This window comes from Teleopsis dalmanni, chromosome 2, assembly GCF_002237135.1.
Source record: "Teleopsis dalmanni isolate 2A chromosome 2, ASM223713v2, whole genome shotgun sequence".
In the NCBI taxonomy this organism is placed as follows: domain Eukaryota; kingdom Metazoa; phylum Arthropoda; class Insecta; order Diptera; family Diopsidae; genus Teleopsis; species Teleopsis dalmanni.
In genome coordinates, this window is record NC_051847.1 from 70,218,339 (window position 1) to 70,242,384 (window position 24,046).

The 24,046-nt window shown below is 31.0% G+C and overlaps 1 protein-coding gene across 1 annotated transcript in view; it reads right to left on the bottom strand.

The window, feature by feature from the left end:
- Positions 1–264: 264 nt before the first annotated feature.
- LOC119674797 overlaps positions 265–24,046 on the bottom strand; it is a 33,089-nt gene continuing 9,307 nt past the window's right edge. The window contains exons 2-4 of the mRNA XM_038085951.1: positions 729–884; positions 491–655; positions 265–426 (exon numbers count right to left, since the gene is read on the bottom strand). Coding sequence (XP_037941879.1) covers positions 265–426; positions 491–655; positions 729–884 — 483 coding nt within the window. The remainder of the gene's footprint in view (positions 427–490; positions 656–728; positions 885–24,046) is intronic.

Consider the following 24,046-nt stretch of genomic DNA (forward strand, 5'->3'; position numbering starts at 1 on the left):
TGAATTCTTGTCTGTCCAAATAGGCAATTTTATTTAAAAATAAATAAAATTTTTTGTAGTTGCAATTCATTACTGATCGAAAGCTTTCTAAACAATTATTTTGTAATAGTATTAATTTAAATAAACAATTTCAGCAAAAATAAAAAAAATAAATTATTATTTCAAAGAAATCTTGTATTAGTAACATAACGTTTAAAAATAAAATAATATACACCAAAAGATTTATAAATTTAATTAGTTGGAGTGAAAAATAAATTTTTTAATTTATTTAAATATTTTGTAGTAAACTTTAACATCTACACGAGGAATATTGAAAGCCATCCATGTTGAAAAGAAAGCATACTCTCCTGTTGGTAAATTTATTGGTAGTGCCGATAGTTTACTATTCATAAAATTAGTATCAAGTTTTTCTATAATTACATCATGCTAAAAAAAATTTAATTCGTAATTATTATTAATGCCTAATAATCATAAAAAATAATATACATACATCATATGGACAAGTATGATTTAGATTTGAGTAATCTCTAAAAAAGCTATAGGTTAATCTTGATAACGAATCCTTGTGCGATTTAAAAAAATCACAAACATCAAATGTTAAGTCGATCAGAAACGGCTTATATCCATTAGTTTTTCTTAAAACGGTCCAACGTACCTATATTTTACAAAATAAAATAAAACTAGTTGTAATATATATTAAAAAATAAATAAAATCAATATTAAATTACTGATGCATTTGTCACCGGTTTTTGGAAGAGTTTTGCCTTTATAGACAAATACTTGTAGGTACGATTTATCGATCTTAAATAGCAATAATCGAAATCGGTAAATTTCTTATCAAGAGACGTACATTTTATATTTGTGAATTCCACAGAACAAGATACCTGAAATATTTGTATTTTAATTTTATTATTTTATTTAAGATTAACGAGTTTATTTTACCTGAGTTGAAAAAAATAAAATAGTTATAGTAAATATCAATAAAATGTTTGCTAATAGCATTTTCACATCTGCACTACAGAAAGCAACTTTATAATCGAACACCTCAATTTTGACTAAAATTTTGTGTACAATAGTTACTAATTATAATATATTATTAATACCATTATTAAATTTGCGTTATAAAATGCATAACTTTCATTAGTTGATGTATAAATAATTCCTCAATTTAATTTAATTGGCTTCATTGAACAGATTAATTGTGCTATAATGGCAAACATATTATTTATTGCTTTAAATGTATATTGCAAAAATTTCTTGTTTACTTACCTAGGTATTAATTATTAGTAAAATTTAGAATAAATACTTAAATCAATTAAGGACGTATACAAAAACAATACTCTGGGGAGGATTTTTAAAAATTAATTTATAGTTCATATGGAAACAATCATTTAGAGAAAGTCTATTTTGGCAAGTGTAAGATTATCACAAATATTTAAGAAGCAGTTTGAGTTCGAAAACCGTCTCTGTCTATACTCCACTTAATATATGTATATTAACAGGGCAACGATCTTTCAGTTCACCACACTCAAAACTCTTACGAAAGCTCGTTTTAAAGATATTTCGTATTTTGGCTTCGGTCCTTTGCCAGAGTGATAGCTCTTTGCGTTTTTTTAAAGACCAACTGAAAGATCTGCTATTGATCAGGTCTTTCGATTGTCAGCTAAGATTTTGTTTACGTTTTTTGTGTATAAACTTTTTTTTATATAAAATAAAATACATACTTTTAACAGAAGATATACTTGGCTAGAGAATATAAGGGCTACAAACTGACTTTTTATATAACGTTGAGTACTATAAAATCATTTATACAAGGAAAGTTGAATGTGAGAAAAAAAGTCCGCTTTAGTTATAAGTAAATAATTAGATCTAAGCGACTTTATGGCAGCTGCCATAGCTGCTCTATCTATCATTAGATAACTTCAAACTTAACAGACTTATTATACTGATATGTACTGCTTAAAGCTTCATGGTGTAACAGAAGTTATGATATAAATAAAGATCTGAGAGTCTTTATCACTATTGACTCTCAAGTATATTAAAGACAGAATTCGGACATTGTTTGATTCTGTAGATGCACATACTAATGAGAATTACATTCTGTATAATAAAATACAATATATATTCCATTAAAACGAAACTCTTGTTACAGTGGATAACCAAAGTTACCACTGACACTGTTGAGTGAAAACACTTCAGACACTTTCTTCCGATTTATCAAACAGAGAAGAAGAACAGTACGTGATATAGATCAGCATAAAGTAACGCATCAACTAAGCGATGTTCATGTCTTGTACTGTGTTAATTAGTCTCAAAGTTTTTAATCTAACTTTAAGAGATCTTACGTGAAGTCATCTAAAAGAGTAAATAAATAGATGAAATAGATGAAATATAAATTCATATTAATTTTTATATGTACATTTTTAAATAAATATATAATTATTATTTGTATACAATTTTCTCCTAAGTTACGATTGTTCAATAAGTAAGAGTTTTTCAGTTTACTCTAAACTGAAAGAAGAGTCCAAGGACTTAGGGTTTTTTTTCGTTTTTTGTTAATTTGCTGTTAATTTAATAATTTTTGTTAAATCCTCCAAGTTCGAAAATATAAGTGAAGTACGGCTTTGCGTCAGTTGGCTAATGAACGCTGACTCTGAGCTTCACATTTGGCAGGGTACCACCTCAACCTTTGATACTTGCAGTATCAAAAAAATTATTTATGAATAGCTAAATATATTATATCTGAATACTTAAGTATGGACACAAAACTTCCGATAATTAGTATAACTTAATTTGCTATGTATATCAAAAAATATTCAATGAAATAAAAAAAGGTGAAAGTACTTCATTTATAATTAGTCAACTCAGTTATGTTATGTTTACAACAGCACTAAAGAAAAAATCATCAACAAAAAGAAAAAGGATTCAAAAATCCTTAAATTGTTTAAGTGATTACTTTTCAGGTTATCTTTTATTTGTAAAATGCAAACCCTTTACCGATTTTGTTTCACTTTGAGAATCTTGAGTATCTTTTCCTTTGCTCATGTGTTCGTTTATCTGCACTACTCGTAATTCAATTTGTTGAGTTTGCAGAGGCTTCTGTAATATAAGTTGTTGAAGTCAAATTTTTAAGTGATATAACCAACAACAAAATACACTACATCCGCTTTAAAAACAGCTGGTACTAAATTTTAAAGTAAAAGGTGTGTTCGTGAATCATAGAATTTTTTTTTGGAGAGGTTTCAAAAAGTAGTGAATTGTAACAACAAAATTTTTATTTATTTTTAATTCATTGAGTTTTTAGAACTTTTTCATAAACGAATGCTTAATAAGAAATGGATACTGAGCAAAATCTAAGTTAGCGGGAAGACTCACTTCTGTATCACTAACTTTCTCAATAAGTCCATAGAGCCGAAGTCCATAGAGAAATTCGAAATCTCACTATTTCTGAGCATATTGAGAGAATTTATTCAGTTGTTTGTATTTCTCTTTATTTTCTATAGTTTCTTTATTACATAACAGGGGATATTCTCTTTTTCGTATGTCTACTAGGCAGTGACCTGTCAACACCACAACCTGTTTTGTGACTTCAATCCTTGGTCTGGCAGCTGCATTTTCGTTTTCATTTCGGTAAACTGAACCTTGGCCATGATAGTTTGTTTTCTTTGAAGTCTGTAGTATTTCTTCAATTTTCTGTTAATGTTCAAAAATGATTTGGATATGTTTTTAAGGACCTTTTGCGGATACGAGCAAATGCTCTCTTCTCTGATAAGAATACTTTGGATCTTAGTTTTGCAGTTCATTTGTAATTAAATTTGTTTGTATTCTCCGACCATATCAGTTTGAATTTTTCAAAATCTACCATAGTATTTCTTCAACATTCTGTTAATCTTAAGATATCTGAAATGTTTTGATAATGCTTTTAAGCAGTTTTTACTGATATGAGGTTTTGTTTTTCTGCTGAAGATACTTTGGGGCTTAGTCTTCTAGTTTATTTGGAATTTTATTTCTTTGTATTTCTTTGTAGACACTATGCACTGGTTATACCTTAAACTCAGTTATGTTTTCTACTTCTTTAGTGCCTTTTATTGTATATTGTATATTGTCTACATTGTGAGAAGAATATAGCTCTACTGTCATAGACCATTGTAATCTGTTGATTTCGTAACTACCTTTTTAAAATCAGTTGATCTGCATTTTTAAAAGCAAAGATTTCAGCTTGGAAGATACTGAATGAACTAATAAAGTAAACCGATCTTCTTATTTTCGTGTGAACTAAGAAGATTTTTGTAGATTGCACTTTCGAATCATCTATGAAGACATGGTAATCTATTTTTGGCTGTGATTGTTTCATTAAATGAAAGAATTTTTGGAATCAGTTTTCGGTATATATGTAAATTATGCTTACTTCCACCGTATGTTATGGTGTAGCAATTACTACTAAGCTATGTCACTTAGCTTTAGCTTTCCAAGACTCACTTTCATGTAGTTTAAGGGCAGCGATTGATGCACTACTTTAAGTCTGCAGCTCTTTAAGTAGTGTTATGTGATTAATGATATTGAAAAACGCTGAAGAACTGATTCCACATATGAATTATCTGTGAAGATATAATAGCTTGAGTTTAACCTTAAAAAGAAGGTTAGCTTGAGTTTAACATAAATAAAAGAATTCTTAAAATTTATTTTTAGAGCACAGTTAGGTCTTCCAGTTAGGTACTACTTTTAATCTATAGTTTAAACTAGCATCAAGTGAGAATGACATTGAAAGGCTTTGAATGACATATTCTCATAGCCTTGTGGCACCAATGGATGTTACTCTCGACATCTATCCGGATTTGTTAATATGATACGTATGGCTTTTAAACCATTGCTTATCAGAATAGGAAACCTTAGTAGATTATGTTTTAGCCGTCTACATTTACAGAAAGGTGCTATAATGAAGGTCTCAGTTTTATTTCATAAATAAAGATTATTTTGCTTTTAGTCTTTACGGGTAATATTGGTAGACACAATATCTAATTAGAGAATATAGGTACATTGTTTTCGTTGCAAAAGTGAATAATTTTTAATCAGATTTAGATTAGTTTAGTTGGTTTTGCTGAATAAAAGAACACACTTCAATGATTTTATTTTGGGTCTTAATTGACCTATGTTTTTCGTTTATCACTAGGAAAAGTGCTATACTTTTATAAAGTGAAATAGTATATCTTTTGATCTAATTTACATTAACTAAAGATATTTTGTGAAATTTTTTATTTAGCATAAATAAATAATTCTAAAATTGTAGTATTGAAATTTTTGAAAATTTCATAAATAATACCTTTTGCTTCCAGCCCTTTCGAGTTTCAAGTTTCGAGTTTTGATAAAAATGAACATGTAAATAATGTACCATTTTTTGAAGACTGCAGGGTATAAAAATGGATCAAAGCGCTTGAAAATCGCTTTGAAGTGGCATCTTGCACCACCTTTACACGCAGCACATTTGCAATTCAAAACAAACAATTTACATGCAACGCAATGCAAGGCAGCAACAGTTGCAGTTGCACTAACAACAACAACAACAACATCAACTACATCAACAACTATTTTTGCCTTTGATGATTGGATGGAAAGGGAAAAACTGAAAAGAAAAATTATTTGCTGTAAGCACTGGAAACTTTTTTTAACTCTAATTAAATTGCAAACGAATAAAAATGGTTTGAAATATTTGAAAAATATTATTTTTCCTTCGACTTGGGCCCCCCCGTTTTCTCATCTTACCAATGAAAATGTAACTGATTTTTGCACAATTTCGGTTCCTACGAGTGTGAAGTGTGAATGTGCAGTGCTGCTTTTGGCAAAGTTTCAAATTATACATTGTCAGTCAATTTACCAAATCCTAAAACCGCAGCACAGCAAAACTTTGGCAAAGTAGTAACAAGTACTGGCAGATATTGCTGTCTTAGATTCAGTGTTTCAGGAAGGAGATTTCACTTTTGACTCTTCAACGGCTGCAGTTTGAATTTTTTTATTGTTATTTGCTTTGCAGCTGGTCCATGTTGTGACTTCCTTGTGTTTATGTGTTCAGGATTGGTTTGCATCTGACGGTGCTACTGCCATCAATTTCAGAAATGGATAAGTGTGCTTAAGGCTTATAATTATGAATTTGCAAAGAAAACAATTTCCGTACTTCAAGATTGTTTACTATGATCAAATTTAAATTGCAAAATAATTTTATTTGATTGCGAAATACTTATTGAGGCTAGAAAAATATGTTGGACTTAAGAAATGGGGAACTTTGAAGTATAGGTAAAAAAATTAAGGACTTATTGACGAGATATTCTTTAGGTGTATTTAGAAATATTTAGAAAAATTGTTCAATGTGCATAAATTGGTTCTATTATTAATAATATGCCAAGAAATATTAGGTGTATACAATTTTCTGTTATTTCGAAAGAACATACCATAACATAATACAATGGTTTAATCTTTTAGCGAAACAATTGGTCATCTCAATAATTTTGTAGTTTTGCGTAGAGGAGTTTAAGCCATGGAAAAATGATTGATTGATGTCTATATCGTCAGGAGTCTTAGGTAGATAAAATCGTTGATGAAATAGAACTGCATGTTAAATGCAAAAACAATTTAAATGCAACATACTATTTTATACTATAGATATAAATTTTTTTAAATTTTGAAAATTCATGTACTCATGTAAATAGCCAGGTATTTTCAATGTCCATTAAATGGTCTGTACAAAGAGAAAGCAGTAAAGAAGCTAGCTTGTATTAATTACATTAAATCACAATTCATATAATATATATAATATTGTTTAATATACATATATAGTGATATATTTGCATAAGACAAATATATAAAACAGGGTTTATTTTTTGAAATTTGGAAGTAGTAATATGTCGATCCAAGTCACACATATATGCAGAAGTCATAATTTTCATGAAATAGTAAATAATGCAATAGAGATGACACAAACTATTAATAGTCTTAACTATTATATATTACTATAAAAGAAGTTGTAAACTATATCGGAAATCTAAATTTAATATTGAGAATAGCAAAAAAAAGTTTAATGTTGCTTTGATAATCTGTTTGAAGAAAGTCGGTAACTAGTGAATTGAATTCTATAAATTATACACTGTCTTTACATTTCAATAGTTAGATCTATCCTGCTATATAGAAGGAGACATCCATTTAGATGTCGACTTGCTTGAAAATACTAAGTATTGTTTGAAGAAAAGTTTTTCGCAGTTGTTTAAAGATTATCGCGAGTAATGCATTGGAGATACTCCTCCACTTAAGTCCGTTAGATCTAGCAATAAAGCAAAGAGCGCTATATATGGAGGACAGAAAAGTTGTGAATTTGGCGACAAAGTGGACAATCTGTTAGATGCTTTATAACAAGAATACAGTCGAGAATATATTCATGCCATAAACAATAGCACAACTGAACTCAAACACAGAGGGCTCTAAGCTCACCGAAAGATTTGGTTTCTGGGTCTATTCAAAGGTGCAATAGCTTAATTTTCTTATTTGTTATATTTCTTTTGTATTTTTCCTTCATTTCACTTTTTAATATTTTCTACTTTTAAAATAACATTTTACTTATTTGGCTCACGTATCGATTTTTTTTTGAAAAACTCGCTATTGTGTCACTTTCTGCCTAGTTCATGACTAAAGCATTATTTTTGAATGCTTTTCTCTTGACCTAGCCAAAATTTACATATAAGCGTAAATTCCTCTCAAGATAACAAGTTTGCTTGCTTTTTCAACTTCCGGTATTATTCACCGGATGTGACAGGTGTTACCTACAGCTTGTGACCGCTTTTTCTTGAGTAATTTTAAATCCATTCATCTTACTTTTTCTTAGATATTCTATTTCTGTGTTCTCAGGATTATATATTCAAGTATACTGTATTACTTTTAGTGGTTGGATTTTTCTGAATATGTGTCCAGTGTATAGTTTAATTTTTTTTGTTTCGCAAAACTCATTTTTGTGTTACTTTTCATTAGTGTTTACATTGTTTTTTATAAAAGCTTTCATCCTGAACTGACCCATATATTTAACAAATCTATTAAATCTCGAAGATAGTGAGGATATTTATGTCTTCATAGTGTAGTTGATTCATTTTTAGCTCTTTTGAATCTTTGAACTTTTATTTCTTGGTCTTCCTCTTGTGTCAAATTCAAATTTCTTCTATAATTTTATTTTGATAGGCATTCTAATTACGTGCCCTAATGTTTATATTTTTTTTATCAAATTTGTTATTGGATTAAGTTTTGTGAGTTTTTCTAGCAAATGTTTAGAGCGCTTTCTATAAATAGTTCTTTTTAAACTATCCTGGTCGCTGTATAGTCTTACATCTTCTGATATTGGTTGTTTTAGATAAAACTTTAGGTCTAATATTTTTTATATTCTTTAATTTATAGTTTTATTTTTTGATATTTTTATTTATTTAGTTATTTATAATCTATTCAAAAGGCTATTATTATATTTCCCATGCTTGTCTCAGCAAAGTTAATATGGGTAAAGTTAAGGAATTTTCAGTCATTTCGTTTAAAATATTTCTTTGCTTTCTGTTTTATTAATTTTTTATTATTATTAATACATTTCTTATTAACACAAATAATATCGAATAATTAAAATTTTTGCTTAATAATTTACAAAAGAATAATTTTTATTGCTTTATTGTTACTCATACGCCATGTGATGCGGCCATTAAACGCCAACAATTATCAGAAGCAATTGCAATAAAATTGCATTTAAAATTTATTCAATTTAAATATCAATAAAACAGCTGGAAATTTGCAAAACGTAAACGCATACTGTTTTATTATCTGTAACGAATTATTTTGCCTTTTTAACACAAATAAAGCAAAAAAAAAAATTGAGAAATAAAACCTCACATTATGCCTGGCCCAAAGGTCGGCCGAAATTAAAATGCCTATATAAGAATAAATTGAGCATACATCACATGTACATGTACGTAGAGTAAGTGACTTTCTGGAGGTGACTTATCTGACCCCGAACACTACTTAGCTTGCCTTATATTTCTTTTACTCAATATTGACGTATAATATTGTACGTATTAGGTTGAAACACATTTAGATGTTATACTTCCCCCAAAAAAAGAATTTTAGGATCCGCTCTTGTAAAAGTACACAGTGACTTACTTGTAAAGCTGGGTACAGGACTACATACCCATATATGCCAAACGAATATGTTTTGTGTGGGGAAATGGAAAACGCGCCAAGCGCCGAGCACCGAGCAAACAACAAACAACAAACAACAAAGGCACTGATGACCTAAATTGAAAATGGCTTCCAAACGGCATAACCAGAAAGTAAGAGTTAACGACGATATATGCACGATTTTATTGCGATTCCGCACAAAGACACATTGTAATGCATAAAAAAGGGCGTTTAAAAATAAAAGAATCACTGCAGTCAATTTCAATGTAAAGCAATTTTTATAACAAATTGACGAAAAACAAGAAAAAAAATAATAAAAAAAAAAACAAATCGGAATAGATTAAAATGAAAAGAGTGAAGAGTAGAAAGCTTTGTAATTCACAAAGAAACAATAACAAAAATGGAAATACAAACAGAAATAGAAAAATTCGGAAATGTTTTGAATCCTCGAAACGCTTGGAATTCTCGTACAGATCACAATTGTCTAATAACATTTCGCTTGTATTTGTTGTTATAACGCAACGCAAAAAACGCAAAACACGCACAGCAGGCAGAAACGCATAAATTTTAAAATGAAATAATAAAGGAAGACGTTTGTTTCGAAATATATGAGTTGAAATATTGTAAAAGGAGCTATGCAATAACACATAATGGCAGACTATTTACGACCCTGTATGCGTGTTAGTTTTGTGAGATGATAGCAAACGCCTTAAGGATAATGCCTGAAAATATCATTAGATGTTTGCAGCACATATGAGTTGATACATATAAAGATACATGTGAGGCATCAACAATTTTATGTAAACTGCAACTGAATTTCTATTAAACCATCAATAAACTGTTTGCAATATTCCTAGACGCTATCAATAGCTCTCTAAAGAAAAGTAAAAATAAATGATTAGGAAAGTATTACTTCAAACTGACCTTTTTATTATTAAACTAGTTTTAAAAGACATCTATAAATCTGTGAATAAAAACTTTTAATTTAGTTTTTATACTAGTTTATATATGTTATTATCTAATAAATATCGCTGAGGTTTCGAAGTTTACATAGCAGGAAATTATCTTAGCTTAATTATCTTATTAATTACCTTAATCCATTAGTGTTGATATCGTATTTTTTATTTTCATTTATATAATTATCTATATCGCTGATGTAATGTTTGAATCAATACATAGCAGAGATCAAATATACAACAGACGTAGATAATGAGATAATAAAAAATTATTTTTAGAGCGATTATTTAATTAAAAATAATTAAAAATAAAAATATAATTAATTAATTCAATTATTCGTTCTAGTACATTATACCAAGTAAATTTCTTTATTAACTTTCACAGCAGATCAACAAAACTTCAAACAGAATAGACAAGTCAAGTACTACTTTGGATCAGTTGGCTAATGAACACTGACTCTGAGCTCCAAATGTAACATGACACGATTTCAACCATTAGTACTTGTAGATTTAACAAACGAAAAAATATTCTCAAATACAAGGTGAGATGAAAAAACTGCAACAAAGTAAAACGCCATAATTTTTTCATTTTTTTTAAATTTTATTGAATGAAAAGCAAAAATGTCGGAAAAATAACATCAAAATTTGAGAATCGTTTAGATTTGTTCGAATTGGCCACCTTGGGCACAGGAACTATGGGCCTTCAAACGGCCTATGAAACCATCACATGTACGCTGCCCGAAAGTGCTCTGCGGTATTGGTCCCATTCTTCGGCGAAGCGCTTTGCTTTGAGATGATCGACACTTTGGTAATTTTTAGTGCCAACCTTGCTTTTCTAAAATAACCCAGCACATAGTCCAACGATTGGGCATCCGGAGATTTTGGGTGGCGCATTGTGCGGTGGAAAATGAAAGCGAGGAAACCATCAATTTCTTAAACCATTTCTTGGGTGGCCGCGTGCTGATGCGATGGTGCTGAGTCCTGTTGGAAAAGTCCAAAGGTCCTGCGCGAAAATGTTTGCGTGCCCAGGGCTTCAAGAACTCCCTCCAAAAATATTTTTCGCGATAGATTTGGCGCATTTATTTTGACCCACGGTCGATTGAATCGAGCGGCGAGCGAACCATCGGCTGTTATGGCGGCCACACCATCACCATGGCCGGCTTTTTGAGTTTGTGGTGGCCAACCGAAGTTTTGCAAATTTTTCAGCTGACCTCTCTGGCAAGTAAACACGATCATTTTGTTTGTTTAACAAACTGCTGGATAACGAATGGTTTCTCATCGGAGAAAAACCAAAGTTCGGCAGTTCACCACTTTCGGCCAAGCGAAGCAACTCTTTAGCTTTTTCGAGTCTAACTTTTTTTTGCGCATCAGTAAGAACTTGCACTTTTTGGAACTTCAATGGCTTTAGTCCAAGCTCATTTTTCAATATTTGCCGAATGGCATATTGCGATATGTACAGCTCACGAGCCATTTTTCGTCCACTGCGACGCGGATTTCGTTCGATTCGCTTCTTCACTTTTCGAACCATTTCTGCCGATGTTGCTGTTTTTTTTCGTCCACTTCCTTGACGTCGGGCTACGCTACCAGTACCATGGTAACGAGCGATGATACGAGACACAAAAGATTTATTCACTTTTAAATGCTGGAGGGCTCTAACGATAGCCACTTGTGGTTTTCCAGCCAAATGCAAAGCAATCACACTATCACGCTTGAATTCCATCACAAATAACTTTTTTTCTGAAAAATTCCCACCAAAATGCTTTTGTGCGCTTGTAAACAATATAATGAGCTGTCACTAGAATAAATCTGACAGCTGTGGGACGAGCGGTTTAGAAATGACAGCAGTCTGAAGTTGGTTGCAGTTTTTTCATCTCACCTTGTAATTAAGTACAAGAAGTAATTCCAAGACCGCTGATGATGAGTTTATTGCAATACTTGAAAAACCTTTATGGTCAACCTCAAATTCAATTAATTTTGAATTAAATAATATGAAAAAAATTATTGTTGTTGTAGTTTACTACTGTTCGAAACCCCCTCTGCTAGGTAATATTTCAAGAAATCCATAGTTCAAGAAAACTAAATAAGTACTTCCGTGTTCACACTGTTAGGTAAATTGCAGTTATTTGAGGTGTACTGTTATATAGAATTTCATACAGAGATATTGCGCTATTCGTTCAACACTTATGGTAGAAGATTCAGAAATTTAGATACAGAAGAGCCAATTACAGATTTATTGCAGATGATTCAGGAACTAAGATAAGGAAAGAATAATCAAGCACTAGTTGTTGAAGATTCGAAAACTTAGATGAAGAAGGGTATACATTAATATGTATACTGTCAAATAATGTGACATTTTAAAATTTAAGTAGTTCTACCTGCAGTGAGTTAATCTTTTTTTAAATTAATTTTTTATTATGATATCTGAAGCGGTGTTTGAGGGGCACATTAAATTCAATGTAAGAGTTTTGAGATGAATTTGTAATCATTAATGGTATTTTCTGGTTACCTTTTGACTTCATCTTCAACTATTCTAAGGTCCCCATGGATTTAGGTGCTAGTTACATACCATTGAGCGTTTACAATTTCTCGAAGAGTTTTAGACTGAAATCTTCAAAGAATTTCGAATTGAATTGTTAGATGTTGAGGCTGTTCCCCAAAGGTCTATACTGGTTTTAGCACACTTTTGTATAAAATAAATTTGTTATTAAGAGATACTCAAAATTTTATATTCAGTAGCCATACCATTTTTCGGTATTGAATCGCAAGGAATTTTAATTTGTTAAAAATATATGTTTACCGCATGTCCGACGTCTATCTAAATGAAGGCCCAGTGAGTGTTATTTGAAAAAAATTGCATATGACTGCGTCATAATTTCGTGAGCGTCAATATTGATCTAAATTACTTCTGTTATCTTTCGTGTATTTATTAAGACACCTTCTATATTTTTTATCATTGGTTGTAGGTCTGTAAATTGTAACCATCTAATCAGTCAGTCTTCGACATCTGAGTACTATATTTGTAACTTTCGATAGCAAACTCTACTCATATTACAGTCATGTTACCTATATATTTAACTAGTTTAGTGTTTGTTGGGAAGTTAATTCTTAATATGCTGGTATAGTACAACGTTGGAGCAGGTACTGTATCATACTTCTGTATGACCTTTTTCACTTCTATCTGCGTGTGCCGGAAAAAACGTTTAACTATTTTATTTTAGTGACAATGTGAAATGCAAATTAATTTATTGTTTGATAAAATGTTCTATTTATAAACTAAATCATGCTATTAAAATGAAATTTAGTAAAAGCGATTTGCACTTATAATGTTCATGGTAAAACAAAATTTTTCACTTGCATCACTTACTTTACCTAAGATTCATTAAAAGAAGAAAATTAAAATGAATTCCATAATTATAGCTCCAGGTGAGGAAAGCAAATGCAGTAAATCAGTTAAGTTCACTAACCTTTGATTTTCCTATTAATTGAGTAATTTTCTCGTATTAAGTTCTTTGTTTTCTTAGAGGTTTCCAGTTAGTAACAACTGCAGGCACACATTAGCAATAACACAACAAACTCAAATATATAAACAAGCAGCCATTGTTGAAAATAAACATTCAAACCGGAAGAGTGTACAGCAAACATTGTAAAATGGCAATTGCGCCGGAAACGGCTTGACCTGAATATGCCTGGCGCTCTTGTTTTTGTTGTTGTTGCCATTTAATAGGCGTGTGAAAATTTTGTAAATCAAAAGCAGCACAGAAAAATGTGCAAATCTTCATATATTGTACTTTTCCACACATCTATGTATATATACAGATGTGCAGACTTAACCTGCAGCAGCACAACAAAATAACATAATTACACATTTGAACATACGTTCGCTCACACATCCGCCTCAAGTTTAACCAGGAATAACAACAACAAGAAAAGTCCGAGTAAAAATGGCCGTTTGCAACCAATATTGAAACAATGCCTACTCGTGCTCTTTGCCACATTTTCGAATTACACATGTTGCCAGATTGCCAGATTCGCACATACATCCAACGCACTTGCCTTGCATTTGAGTAGCGCACCAGATGCGCTCGTATTGTGTTGCAACAGTTTCAGTTGCTGCAAGTAACAACTTACAACTGCAATTGCTGTTTGCTTGCAGTTTTTGTTGCACAGTTTCGTTTCTTTGCTCAAGCCGCAACTTTCTTCTGTAATTAAAGTAAATTTGAGTAACAGGAAAAATGTAGTTTATTCCAGGTTTGTGTATTTACATTGTACAACGCACAGGACTTGTGCCTTTCTGGGCTGTTGTGGTTTATTGACTGCAAAAGTGTTTAATTACTGGTAAAGTTTAGTACCAAATTTCATTTAAGAATAAGACAACATAAATTTTAGTTTTCTGTTTTTGAAGAAAAATTTAAAACTTGGTTACTGTTTAGTATTAAGTTTCAATAATTAGTGGAAACCGATTTCTGAAAATTCATTTTTTCTATGCATTTCAATTACTATTGAGTTTGGATTGTTTAAACTTAAAAATTGAATTACAAAAGTTTTTATTTACTTTAATGATATTAACACCCTGCAGTCTTTTCGATCGTTCATTCTAGTGTTTGGCAGGCAGTTACCGCAGAGATCAGTTTCCTCAAACCTTTTGTTAAAGTTTGGTAGGCTATGGTTGGTTGGTTGTTTGCAGTGGTAAGGTATTAGATAATTTCCATGTACCTCAATCAGCGATTTTTCGCCGTTTTGCTACCACATTTCTCTCAAGAACCATAGTATAGAAGATTAGGGTCTAAATTCATCCCGCCTAATTTAGGTAATTTAATAGGACTAGAAATTGCACAAAGCCAGGCTCTGAGAGGACTTTTCAAAGTTCCATGGTACATTAGTACGAATGACATCCTCAGGGATATCAAGATCGATCCCATCAAAAAATACATGAAGGATAGAGCCCTGAAATTATTTGCGAAATCTGACAGACTTACCAACACCGCGTTATCAAATCTCAGAATGGTTACAGGCTTCTTGGGGAGGTATGCAGATCTGAGGTCAATTATTGCTTAGTCTGATGAAGTGATAAACAACACCGCGTTATCAAATCTCAAAATGGTTACAGGCTCCTCGGGGAGGTATGCAGATCTGAGGTCAATTATTGCTTAGTCTGATGAAGTGATAAACAACAATCTAGTCAAGGCGCAAAGAGGGGTTTCAAAGAAACCTCGCAGTTAATAGAGAGTAAAAGTGCTCAGGTGCACTGACTCAACTAGCCTCAACATAATTAATTAATATGTCTGTCGTTTTCACTGATGAACAGTCTGATAAACTGTCAAAGAAGTATTTTCCGCTAAAGCCGGGCATTCACAGAGAAAATATATTACGATTTTTTTCCGCTGCAGGTTTGCACAACTTCTGCAGTGAGGGTTATGGGGAATGTGCAGTTTCTCTGCGCGACCAGTAAGAACTGCAGTAAGCCATGTAAAACTGGAAGTCGCACATGACCTAAATGCTTTCCATCTGTTATTGGCAAATTGCAGAAAATAGGGGAAGGTACTTCTCTTAATGGTTTCTAGGGTAATATAAACCGGTACCGTCAGTGACGCATCCAGAAAAGCACCAGAGCGGGCTAAACAGTCAGCTTTTTCATTCCTTATGATGTTTGTATGTCTAGGAACCCAGATGAGGGTGATATTAACCAGCAGATTTAGGGTTATACTTTTCGATATTCTAGTTTCCTCTTTGTTGTGCAACTACTGTGTAACTGTAAAACACAGTAGTTGTTTCGAAGATTTTTTTTGATTTAATCGATATTTTGTTATTAAGCGCAGTTTTTAACAGCAATCTACATTCGGTTTCCACTACTGAGAAATTCTTACGTTGTTGTCTGTGTACTTGGTTTCAGGGGGCTCTTGGGTGTTTAGTGTCGTCGATAAAACCAGCAAGTGGCACTAGCTCGTTGGAAATAATAAGCATTAAACTATGTTAGAAATAAAATCGTTCAACATTGTTTTGTTCCTAGCTCCAGCGACAGTGACATTCGGAATTTGTTCATTTATAAAGAAGTTCAATGATATCATCAGTCCATTGTCAATAGTACACCATGAATTTTTTATTGGTAGTTGATTGTTAGTCTTTGTTCTAATTTTTAATGTTTTTCTTAATAATAAATACTCGATAGGAGTTAAAATTGTATCTTATAGGTTTAATTTATAATTATTTTTTAAGTAAATCACTGACATAAATTTGTGTACATTGTTTTGTCAAATTGATTAATATGTGTGTTGCATTGAAACCAGTATAAATACTTCAATAAATTTAGTTTAGACATAAGTTCATATGGTAAATGCTTGACAAATTTGACTAATAAATAATTTAAAAACAATTTTAAACTTAATTTCAAAATTAATTAAACATTATATATTATTATACAAATTATACATTGCATTAAAATCTTATAATCATAATACAATATTAATGCTATTTACTGAAAAATAAAATCTAAGTCCATGAGAATTATGAATGGTTTGTAGGTATAGCATGTATTGGCTTTTGATGCTTCAAAATTTGCTGGATTGTCTGCATAAACTTGTGACTTAATATAGCCATAGTGATATAAAGAGTAATTGTTAAAGAGAGGCGTTAAGTCCCACAAACGGAGGAGGTCAATGGCTAGTTGATTGGACCACTTCTGGAAATAAAGTTGTTGGTAAATTGATTTCACAATAAATCGATTGTTAAGCGTGGTGTATGGCAAGTTGCGCCATCTTGTTGCAACCAAATATTTCTATAGTAGATATTTAACTAATTAATTTTTGAAAACAAAAATTTAGTCGGCGTTCGTCATTCACCGTAACGGCAGCTCTTTCCTCATTTTGAAAGAAATAAGGACCGATGATCGCAAGTGTGTTAAATATACCAAACAGTCAGTTTTAATGGATATAATGGTGTTTCGTTAACAGCTTAACTGTTATCTTCAATCGATATATGGCAGTTTTGCTCATATATGGCAGTTTTGCTTGACATTATCAGCTTTTCAAATTATGGTTATTGATATCAATAATTCACAATTTTTCAAATATATCTTAAATAACTTGGAATAGTAACTTGTATTAGACTTTCAAAAGAATTCTTTAGCAAAAAGATTTAAATTTATTAATGATTATTTTTCATAGACATCCGTGTTAAAACGTTTCGTCACTTGGCATTTGGCATAGAAGTAGATTCCTGATACTTTTTGAACGTCATACATATATGCACATTCATTTCCCGCAAAAAAGTAAATAACGACAAATTGCCTAGAATTTAAAAAAAATTTAATAGTCTCCCCAAAACGTAGACGTTTCTTAGTTCTTATCCAATTATTGCTAGTTAAGTAAGTATTGTTGACTCCACACAAATATTCGAAAATGAAATTTCTACAATTTGCTATGATTAAAAGATTTTCATTCCATAAATAGTTTGAAATTATCATTTAATCCTTGTCTGAAGTGAAGGAATTTTTGGTTTTCGATTTCAGTTCTTTGCAAAAATATATTTTCTTCACATAGCAACCTCTACGGTATGCTTCATAGACACTAATTCCAATAAATTCTTTTCTCAATTTCTCCTCTGTTGATTTTTGTTTGTTGATCTTACTATTTTATATTTAATCCTTTTTATTTCACCGCAACCAACACACAATTTAACACACATTTACATCCCAATAAGAAAAATAAAAGCAACGAATATTTAAATATATGTCATCCTTCGCGTACGTCCCGGGAGTGACATTGCTGCTGAACTCCTCGTCATAAATCTTGTTGCCTTACAAAGGCTCAAAAGACTTTAATTCCAAAGCGAAATTCTGGCAGATTAACACCTTTTCAAAAATGTTGAAACCAGTGTGTGGGTGTATATTCTTTTGGGATTTAGGGTTTTCTTGTTAAGTTAGCCAATTTCCCTGTACTTTTGTGCTGCATAATTTAAACCAGCACTATATTGTCCTTCGTGTAGGCCGTCGTACACATACGATGGTTATTATAGTTTTAAGTTAAAGTAACTAATTTGTAATTTATTAGAAAATAGTTACAAAGTAACGAGTAGTTCAAGGAAGTACTTGAATTAGGAAATAGGTAATCGTTACAAGTAATACAAATAATACTTTTTGCATATGAACTTTTTCCTCATTACCTTTCATTTAAACTAGAAAAGATGTTTTAATCAGGTTATGTAAAATAGAAAACTAAGAAAAGTACACTTCGATAGTCTATAAGCAAGCTACTTTTGTGAATATCTTGAATGTATTTACCAAAGTAGATGGTTGGTTGGTTCGTTGCAGTGGCAGGCCATTAGATAACTTTCATGTACCACAATTAGCGATTTTTCGACGTTCTTGCCTATACTAGGCAAGAATCCTAGTATAGAAGAGTAGAGACTAAATCCATCCCGCCGAATTTACGTTTTTTAATAGGTCTTTCATCTTCACTGTTGAGCAGTCTGATAGACTAACAAAGAAATATTTTCCTAAGAACCTATATCTTCTGGACGCTAAGGCCGAGCATTCACAGAGAAAATGATTTATTGTATTGAATTACCAAAGTAAATATATACAGATGTATTTAAGCCATTTGAATATCCCTGTATTAACATGTGTCTATATTCCTCTGTAATATTTAATAATATAATATTTGTTATTTATAAGACAACCAATTGCTATAACTTCCCTTAGGTAGCTAATAATAAGTAAAAGATTTCTATGCCATCTCTGATTTTCCAGTCGATCTGACCTGGAAGGTTCTATGAACTCATCAACAGTCGCCATTATATCACTAAACGATGGTATTAAAGAAACTGCTAAGAGTAATTATATATTTGTCATAGTAATTATCATAGAAGTTTTGGAAACATAAGAGAGAAAGAAACAATCATTTTCTATGCGATTGTCCAGCCCGGACTTTTAAAAGAAACTGATTTTCGAAAAACCTAATGAAGAATTAGACTGTTCATTAGTAAGAACGACAGAATTTTTATATTACTAAAATTCAAGAAGCCTATTATATCTCATTTTGTCTCTCACTCTTTTTGAGTCAGACTGTTTATCAGTAAGAATGAAAGTACTTTTGAATTACTAAAATTCAAGACATCTATTCCATCTCTTTTTGTCGCTTTATGTGTTTTGTTAAAAATGTGATACTGACACAGAAAATAAAAGCGAATTATGGCAAGGAAAAATATATATATAAATATAAAAAATATATCTTCTCTCCTGCAACTGTGTTAATACAAGAATGAAAATAAAAATTATAAATTAAATCATATATAAGAAAGCATAGAAAAAAGGAGAGTATGGATCATTAGTTTCTTCTGCGTTGTCTAGAATAAGTTTAAAATACTTGCGACGTCTATAATTTAGGAAGTTTGAAAAGGTCTTAAAAATACGTCTAAAATACTTGCGACGTCTGTAATTTGGGAAGTTTGAAGAGGTCTTAAGAATGGAGCTCTAAACGCTTACTCTTACTCTATATAAAAATCTCATACTAGTATCACGAGAAAACAAAATATCTACATGTGACTTATTTCTAGCTAGATAGAACCTAACCTATTTAAATTGGATACTTATTATATCTTTCTAAAGAGATCTTACTCCATTTAGTATTACAAGGGACTAATAGAGCTACCCAATTTAATCTAACATAAACTATATAAATAAGATGCCTACTACAATTTTATATGGAGGTCTTGGTCTATTTGGTGTCATGACGAACAAATAGGTTTAACTATAGTTCACGGACAACCAGTTTTACCTGACATAACCAATATAAATTTAAACAAAAATTTTATTTTAATAATTTTTTAAGTTTAGTGACTCATAAATTACTTTTAATGCACCTGATAATTCGTAAAAACTTTTGTAGCACTATTTTGAGAGCATAAATTTCAATCATAATTTGGAAATTGCTTTAATAGTTACCAATTACCTTTTACTCGCCCAACACGAATTTACATTTTAAATGGTGTTGTGCAAGTTAGCTACTTCGAGCTCCAACTATTAATTACATTAAGCAATCTGAATTGCATAATGAATACCATGAGCTCCCAAAGTACGCCCACAATCTAAGCACCAGAGCAACAGTGAATATTAGTGAAAGGATGTAATATGTCCTTCATTGTGAAAGTGTCACTCGTTTGCTGTGGAAAGTCCTAACGGGCAGGGAATGTGATTGTGTTAAATCGTCTATGGTTTGTTTTAATGCTAATAATTGAAAATTATTGAAATTCCAATCAAGCAGATTAGTCAAAGCGATTATTTATGGCAGGAGTTTGCATAGTTTGCACAACAGATTGAGAGGGTACCAGAAAGAAAGTATGTGGTGGTACCAATTTATATAACTTAAATTATGCTTAAAACTATGTATTGATTAAAGCTTAAAATTTTGGTCAGAAATAAAAAAAAATAAAGTGTATTTAATTTCCAAGGACGTATCGAAGGGCATTCATTATGAAAGTAATAAAAAAAATAAAATTTGGGGATAGTAAAAATTTGAAATAGTGTACTTAATTAATGAATTTATTATTTAATAAAAGAAAAGTATTTAAAATTCTTATAACGAAATTTTTAAATTTTTCGTACAATTTATATAGAGTATTAAGGTCCCCAACCCTCTTTTAGGAGGTAAACTAAAGACAACTGACTTTAAGAAGTATTTTTTATTGACTCATGATTAGACTTAGTTGAATAGATTAGTTATTATAGTATTCAATTTAAAAATTTTTACACATATACCTTGAAATAAATATGAAGACTGTGGATATACATTGCATGTGAAATTTAAAATCCACGTGGTGTGCAATTACTTGAAAAGCTAATTTCACATATAACGATTTTCAGAGTTTAAGTTAAACTTTTTTGTTATTGCAGGCCATTAGATAAATCCCATGTACCTTAATTAGTAATTTTTCAACGCTTTACTACCACATTTCTCGCAAGAACCCCTTGTATAGAAGAATAGAGACTAAATTCATCTCGTCGAATTTAGATAATTTAATAGATTCTCCATCATCACTGATGAATAGTCTAATAAACTGTCAAATTAGTACCTTCCTAAAAACCTATTTCTTCTGGATGTCAAAGTTGCGCATTCACGGAGAAAATGTATTATGGTTCCTTTTTCCTACGGGATTTAACAATTTCTTCAGTGATAATTAAGAGGAATGCGCAGTCTATACGTGTGGGTTTGTATGACCAGAAAGAATTGCAGAAAACCTTGCAATGTTCACGCAGTCTCTCTTGATGAGTTTCAAGGATCTAATTTTATTATTAAGTGGGCCATGTTGTCCTGGAAGTTGCAAGGGTTATATATGCCGTTTCCGGGGTAACTTTTTCAATCGAAATTCACTTTAAATGCAATTTTCATTTCTCAATAATAAATTTTAAGTGAAATATATAACACCCGAGCTTGATTTATAATACTCTAGATGTTATGCCCTACTACTGTAAGATTACCCTGAAATTTATATATGTGTTATAAGACTTGATAGATCAAGTTTGATTTGATTCGTGATATATATTAATATATCATATATACATTAATATATATTTTTTTTATGTATTTATTATATATTAATACTTATTAACACTGTTACGAAAACGTTAGATTACTCTAAAAACATTCGATTGAGCAACAAAACTAGACCGATTGAGAGTAAGTCTAGATTGAATACAGATTTACTAATTGAAAACGCCATTAGTAACAAATTAAGGAATAAGACAGCTCAGCAGTTACAACAAAACCACCCAGCTGCAGTTTAATCCAATTAGTTTAATTTAATTTAATTTAATTAATTTTGATTTAATTTTAATTTCTAGTGAGTCATAAAACTTATTTTTTAACAATTAATATATTTTGATTAAAAAGATAATTATTTTAGAATTAGTAGAAATTTTCTTATGAGTAATTTCGATGATGATCTTTCAAGTAGTAACAGAAAATAATATAATTTATTAATCATTTTTAACCGAAGTTCAATTTTTTTTTTAATTTTAATTCATATTAACAGCTATTAATTTCACTACATTCAACGTATTAAAAATATTTAAAAAAATTAATACTGTATAAATTAACTATAATTATTAAGCAATTTATTTTTAATTTTAAACTCTTTAGTTGTTAAAATTCTGTATTCATTTAAGTGAAGAACTTGATAAATTTTAGTGGAACTGACGTAGGACGACAGTAGCTACTTTTGGCTGGTCACAATAAAGTACTCACATAGTAAACTCAGCTGGATTCATAGTACTTTTAATAAATAATTTTTCTTTTTTATTTAATATTTCGTTTCAGAAATTAATCTGTTTTAAATTTGGTAAATATTTTTACTCAACATATATTTCAGATATTTTTTTTACATTCAGACAAGAGTATAAGTACCAATATTTTCTGTGGTGTATCGTATATACACCATATATATTGCATATATATATTGCATATGAGTTCGACCGTATTGAGTTACTGACGTATCATTTTTTTAAATTTATGCCAATATTACGTTTTAATTATTATGAATGGAAATTTCTGTCAACACGATGCATTCGTTCTGAGATTCATAAATGAATCCTTGCGATTTTACATATTTCATTATTTTTGATTGTTTCACTTGAATGCATATTCCACTCGACATTCTGTTTTATTTTTTAAAATTTACATAAATATTTCTGTAGTAAATGAAAATATTGCCATAGTATTTCAGTTACTTGACTGTAAGGACTAAGTGGAGTGAGAGAAGTGGATATTTTCAATATGCGGCTTGTAAATAATTGTTGAAAATATTTTTGATAAAAAAAGTGATATGTAATTGATAAAATTTATGCTATATATCTTTCAAAACAAAAAAAAATTTTTCTTAATTAAAATAAAAATAAACTTAACTCGCACTGTTCCACTCAGCTGGAAGTCAGTACCACTTATTCTTATCTTAGCTCACACAATTATACATTGTGACCGAAAAGTTTCCGGTCACATAAATAAAACGCAAAATTCTTAATCTTCATCAATATTTATTTTATCTCCTTCAAAATATGCTCCATTAGAAGCGATACACAAATGCCAACGTTTCTTCCAATCATCAAAAAATTTTTTATAGGCGATTTCCGGTATGGCTTTGAGTTCCCTCTGCGAATTCTGTTTTACGTCTTCTATGGATTCAAAACGCGTTCCTCTGAGTGGTAATTTGAGGTTGGGAAACAGGAAAAAGTCACACGGTGCAAGATCAGGTGAATACGGTGGCTGTTCGATGGTATTTATTGAATGTTTGGCCTTAAAATCGTTGATAATGTTGAACAAATTGAGGTGAATCGGAACAAGCCGGGCGTTGACACGTCGCATACACAAATTGTCCACCAAAATCAAACGAGCCATCTCACGACCGATGCCTAGCTCTCGTGCTATCTCTCTAACACTCACATGAGGATTTTTGAACACGATTTCCTTTGCCTTTTCAATGTTTTCGTCGGTGGTAGAGGTCGAAGGTCGTCCAGAACGCGGCATGTCTTCGACGGTCGTACGACAGTCCTGAAAGGCTTTGTACCACTCATAAACTTGAGTTTTCGATAAAACTGATTCCCCATAAGCCTTTTGTAGCATTCGCAACGATTCTGCACACGAAATTTCGTTCGAAAAACAAAATTTGATGCAAACTCTTTGTTCAATATTTTTTTCCATTGTTTTTTTCGCAACGCACTACTGAGGTGAACTGATTTCAACAGCTGCCGTAAACGAACTGTCTGACAGATCGCGCTCATTTTTGGCATAGTAATTAAGGACAGTGCTGCCAAACTACATAAACTTAAAATATCGAAAAATATACAGCGCGCGAATTTTAAATGAGAATTTCCGAAAGCTTTTCGGTCACAATGTACTAAAGGAATAAATTATAGT